The 6,162-nt window shown below is 33.1% G+C and overlaps 1 protein-coding gene across 1 annotated transcript; it reads left to right on the top strand.

Annotated features, from left to right (window-relative positions):
- The first annotated feature begins 222 nt into the window (after positions 1-222).
- On the top strand, positions 223-5,550 carry LOC111710513 (homeotic protein distal-less). Its single transcript, XM_023484614.1, has 2 exons — positions 223-762; positions 5,167-5,550. Exons 1-2 carry the CDS (start codon positions 564-566, stop codon positions 5,373-5,375), a joined length of 408 nt encoding a protein of 135 aa, XP_023340382.1. The 5' UTR covers positions 223-563; the 3' UTR covers positions 5,376-5,550.
- Positions 5,551-6,162: the final 612 nt, after the last annotated feature.

Genomic DNA, 6,162 nt, shown 5'->3' with positions numbered 1-6,162 from the left:
TATTTTATTCTATTTCATTCAAACCCAAACCCAGGTTTCTTCCTTCCCCGCCACCGGTTTTAATTAGTCCACGAGGATTCTAACAGGTCGAGGTTGGTTCCAGCGGATTTTTCCACCAATCGGCGTCCATGGCGGCAAGGGCGAGCGGATTTGCCGCTGCCGTGGAGAAACCGATGATGACAGCCACCTGTAGACCGTGTAAGATCGGCGTAGGATAGAGCCGCCTTCTCTCCTCAGTTTAAACCAGAGAGTAGAGCAAAGAGTAGTGTTTACACAGTGATTCCGTTCTAGAGTGCTCAAACACAGTTTTTATGTTTTGACATCGGCATTCGGCGGTCATAGAATTGGTCAAATTAATACTTTCTTAAAAACATCACTGCCGTCATTTCAACGGTGGTGAATGCTCGACTAGTTCGACAACTAGTCGAAGTTTTAGTGTCGACCAGATCTTTAAATCCGTCATCACGTTGAACTTTGGAGATTTGTCCGGAGCACCTTACAGCTCCGGAAACCATAGTGGAGGAGGGTCAGATAACGAGTCCGAGCATCAAGTAAAATCTTTAATGGAGCTGCAGCAACAAGGAATACCTGGCTACGGGCACTATAGAAGTTTATACAACAACGGAGGGGGAAACCATGATCCAGGTTTTCCCCCGCAGAGAGGGCACATTGGGTACCCTTTCCCCCCTATGCCCGGGCAAAACTATGCCGGGTATGCCCACCTTGGATATCCCTCCAGTCAATCTCCAGGACCAAGAGAAGGTAAAAAGTTATAGTTTTTAATATGCTGAAGTGTCGTTCTTCGTTTAGAACAAAAAAAATAGTTAAACATTCTTTACAATTACACATAGTGGGAAAAATAGAAAGTTTAAGACTTAAAATAAATTAAATAAAAATCTAAATTCAAGCTCTTATTTTTGATGGGACAAATAAAAAATCAAGTATTTTCGAATATCAACAAAGGACAATTTTAGGAGTAATTTAAAATTTTGTAATTTAATGTTTTAATGTTTACAAATTCTTATTTTCATCGCGTGTTAATACTTGTGTACAGTTGGTTCTTTACAAGTTTATGGCTCTTTTTCTTATGTTTTATGGCCCTCCATTCGTAAAAATATTCTTTATGCCTGCTTTGTAAAATCATCTTACAGTAAATAGTTAAAATCTAAAAATATCTTTCTTTGTTTAAGCAGAAATAAATCCTTATAATAAAAATTTTATCTTTAAAGAAAAATAACGCAACAATAAAAACATTTAAAATTAAAGTTTACTATAACCTAAATATATCGTAAAGTAGAGTAAACTTGATATTTATGCAGAAATAACATACATTGGATTTAAAACTTAAAAGTTGATTTATTGGTATACTTAACAAATCTATTTACTGCATGCTTGTGGTCGTTAATAAAGAGTTACCAACGACGGTAAACATAATTTATTTTAAAAGTAAACTATGACAGATATTTCAAATTTTAAATTTATGCTTTATTTTTCTCTTGAGCTGTCTAATTATAGAGAAACACATGTGTTTGTTTCTCCAGCAAGTTCACTCATGAAAACTTAATTTTTTCATTTCATATCATCAACTTTATGGACTTTTAATCCTGAAAATCTGGACTTTTACAGATTTTCTTTAACATTCGAACAAGTGGGTTAAATTGAATATCTCGACAAGAAAACCTAGACCATCATCAATACATATTTCACACGTTGTTCCAGCAAAAAGAATTGGTAAAATTCATGTTTCTGGATTTTTTACAAAATTTCGTGCGTTCGTGTCTCGCATGCGCTCTGACTGCGTGTCGTCAGTAAAGAATATTTCTTCCAAGTTTTGCATCAAAAACACTTTCCCACAATCCGTCCGATGCACCTTATTCTCATTTAATACGGATCGATACAAAATATTTGCCAACATTTTGCAAAAAAACAAGTTTTATAATTTTGAAGTTTCCCAAAAAAGTGATTATGTTGTCTCCTGTTGTGAGTTTTGTGAATTGACAGAGTGGTCTGTTTTAAGGTGTAAAAACGAATTAAACGCTTAATTCATCAAAATCAGAAATTTCCGTCAACTAAATAACCGGTATTATTTGATAATACGTCATTTTAATTTCGTGTTTCGAGTAGAAAAAAGTCATCACGGAAACTCCGGTCTTCGGTATCGGAAGTGTTTTCTGAAATTAATTTTGTTTGTTTTCCCGGATTTTCTCAAAGACAATGTTGGCGGGTTAACTTTACCACACCCCCCCCCTCCCTCCCTCCCCAACTACCTGCTGGGTTGGGGTCAGGCTGGATAATTATCGGTCAGTCTGTAAGGGTGCCGACATCAATAACTTATTGAATGGATCTTTTGTTTCACCGAATTATTCTTTTTATACTTTTCAAATCAATATAAACGGTCATTTTTGTTAAAATATTAATATAAGATATGTATCAATATATAGGCGACATTATTTAATTATTGTTTAGAAAACTAATTGCACCTTTAATTGTGTGAAAAAAAGTTCATTGACCTTAATTAAGTATTCTGCGTACAGTTTTAATGCAGAATTGCGTTTGCCCGATGAGAGATTGCAATTTTAATGATAATTACTGATAATCAGGGGGTTGTTCCAGCCTGGTGCAACTATAATTATAAAAACCTGTTCCTAGCTCTTATTAAATCGAAACAGGGGTTTCGTGAGACGGCCCGATCACAGTTTCCGAAAAATACTTGATTCACAAATTATTTTCTGATATTTCCACAGAGTTGGGATTTGAATATTAATAAAAACAAGCATGCAAGGAACGTCAAGCATCCATTTAAATTTTTATTTCAAATATCGTTCATCGAGAAATTATTTCAAGCCCCCGTATTTTTTAAATGATGTTTTAAAAATGATATAGCTAGTGTAAAAAAAAACTTACATTAAAACTGCTTTCTATCAGATGCGTTTGAAAAAATTGGTTTTAATTGGTTAATTTTTATCTAGGTCTTTTCCAGTTTTCTAACGAGTCAAAGTTTTCTGTTCAACCTGTATTTTCATTGTAGAATGTTAAATAATAATGGTTTAATTGTGAGAATTATGGTTAAACAACATTCATTCTAGTTGTAAAGGTATTTTCCCGGAGATAGATAGATACAAATATGTACATATCTATATCTATATGCAAAATAGACACATGGACAAATAGACAAATAGACACATAGACACATAGACACATGGACAAATAGACACATAGACAAATAGACACATAGACAAATAGACACATAGACAAATAGACACAACATAGGAAAATAGACAAATAGACACATAGACACATAGACACATAGACAAATAGACACATAGACAAATAGACACATAGGAAAATAGACAAATAGACACATATACACATAGACACGTAGACAAATAGACACATAGAAAAATAGACATATAGACAAAAAGACATATAGAAAAATAGACGTATAGACACATAGACAAAAAGACACATAGACAAATAGACGCATAGACAAATATACACATAGACAAAAAGACACATAGACAAATAGACACATAGACAAATAGACACATAGTCAAATAAACAAAAAGACACAGAGACAAATAGACACATAGAAAAATAGACACATAGTAGACAAATAGACACATAGACAAATAGACACATAGTCAAATAAACAAAAAGACACAGAGACAAATAGACACATAGAAAAATAGACACATAGTAAAATAGACAAAGAGACAAATAGACAAAAGACAAATATACACATAGACACACAGAGACAAATAAAAATTCGACAAAAAAATAGACAACTAGAAAAATAGACACTTATAATAATAGTCACATAGACAAATATAAAAATACCCAGAAGGCTCATGGACAATAGACAAATAGACATTTATTATTATGAAACTATATTGTACTTTATCATTCTTACTCACTTCATCGTGAATTTCATAGGGAACAAGCTATAAAGTAATCATCGTGCTATAATGTTAAATTAGCTGTATATTATAGCACGTGTGCTATAAAGTTTTGATTGGTTCCAGGGATTTCTCATATTTTGAAATGAAAATAAAATTGAAATCAACTTTATATTTTGACTTCTGCTTTGTTTCAAAGCTTATTTGATCTAGAAACAGACAAGTACACAAACGTTTCAAAAAATTACCTATAACACTATTATTTTGGCACTACGTGCTATAAAGTTTTTGGACTTAAATTTTCTCTGTATCTCGAAGGTTCTCGATAAAGAGAAAATTTCTGTCCAAAAACTTTATAACACTGCGAACCAAAATAACAGTGTGTTATAATTATCTAATCCCAAGTGTCCTATTCATGACCTTTTTTTAGAAAATTTTATTCTGTTGGTTGTCATTTTTGAAGCAGAAGAATGAGATAAAAAATACGCGGTTTAAAGTTTTTGCGGCGGTTTTGAGGGATTGTGGGCTAACCCAAGCTAAACTCCTATTGATGTTCATTCTCCCAGCTTTCCATACATTATTCATACAGGGTGTGGGATAGATTAATCTCAGCCTCTCATTGGATGCTCATAATCTCATCAGCCAATCAGAAGCCAGTATTCAGCAACTTAAATTTTACAATCCGTTTTACTTACACACGAAGTAAACTTTAGAGGTGTTAAACCCTGAACGAAGCTTTAAACCTTTTAACACCTAAAATAATGCAGAATATATTTCAGCGGAAAATCAAACCGTTTTCTCGGATTATAGTTCGCAGCCAAATGTTGTATCAAATCATGCTTAATAATAATTATATTTTAATAACTGTGTCTGCTTCGGTTTAATTAATCAAATCCTAATTAATTAACCCCTGTGTAGAGCACTAATTGATATTTGTTTTATTAATCTCAAACTTTTCTTCTCCCTGATATATTGTCTTTTCTCAAATTTTTTTTTCTTAACTGATCATTGATCAACATTTTTTATTTTCTTGTTGGAAATATGCCCGTCATATAATTATCCCATTTTTAAATTTGACTTGAATTGCGGAGTTTTCTTCCAAATCAGATTTTTGAAATATTGTGTGTATGATTAAAAATGCATTATTTTGCATTAATTGTGTCCTAACCTAACTTTGATCAAGCAATTTTTGTGATTACAAAGAATTGAAGATCAACGAGTGTTTGAACTGCAACATGCTACAATATTCTCTATAATTTATTTGTTCCAGGAGACAGTGTAGTTGAACACGGTGAGCTGATAACCCGTGTGAACGGGAAAGGGAAGAAAATTAGGAAGCCGAGGAGCATCTACAGTAGTTTACAGATCCAACAGCTAGAGCGCAGGTTCCAGCGTACACAGTACCTCGCGCTGCCAGAGCGAGCTGAACTTGCGGCCAGCCTAGGAATTACACAGACACAGGTAACACATCGTTGTTGATTAAAAACTTAATGAATAATTGTTTGGTTACACGGGATAATTAACTTTGACCCACAAAGGATGAAACTTCAGAGACGACAGTACGGAACTAATTTATTCCTATTTTCTACATCCCCGGCTCCAAAGCTTTACATGTCTCATTTCCTTAAAAAACCAATTTAGAGACTATTTTCAAGACCCCGACATTATACCCTCTAATACCTATTTAAAGAGTCTAAGATCGTTATTAAAGTCTCATTTTTGGTGAGTAAACCTGTATCTTTTCTTTATCAATCTGTTGCCTCAAAACAAATAAGTAATTTCTCTTGCAGAGAATTACAGTTCATAGTCTGAGCTTTCATATTAGTTTTGTGTCTTAATAACTATGAATCAAGTTGAAGTAAAAACATAAAAACGCAAAAAAATCATTTATTTTTGTACTGCTTAAATTGTAACTAAAATATCTACGTATTTCGTATTAATAAATATATATATATTAAGTATATACTTCAGTTCCCAGTCTTTTCTACAAGTCACTCCTCGACTGCCTAGAGCAACATTTTTTTGCAGACCTTTCAATTTCTTCCGGGCTTCTGATGTTTTACAAGGGGCTTGGATGATTCTTATTTTTATTTATCTATTACCACCCCCCCCCTCGTCCCTTCGGATATTTCTTTAGACAAGGCACTTATCATAACAGAATTATATAGAAAATTCATCTATACCAAATGAAGAAAAAACCTTATTTTAATTGATTAATTTATAAAACTGTTGGGAATTTTTTTTACTAAATCTGAGATTTGAAATC

The sequence above is a fragment of the Eurytemora carolleeae genome, unplaced genomic scaffold (assembly GCF_000591075.1).
Source record: "Eurytemora carolleeae unplaced genomic scaffold, Eaff_2.0 scaffold1063, whole genome shotgun sequence".
Lineage (NCBI taxonomy): Eukaryota > Metazoa > Arthropoda > Copepoda > Calanoida > Temoridae > Eurytemora > Eurytemora carolleeae.
This window is presented reverse-complemented; position numbering and strand designations above follow the sequence as displayed.

Excerpts from the sequence above, each read along its gene's own strand:
- LOC111710513 (XM_023484614.1), top strand. The coding sequence starts at position 564 with ATGGAGCTGCAGCAACAAGGAATACCTGGCTACGGGCACTATAGAAGT. Across the intron at positions 763-5,166 it reads ATCTCCAGGACCAAGAGAAG|GAGACAGTGTAGTTGAACAC; the intron begins GTAAAAAGTTAT and ends TATTTGTTCCAG.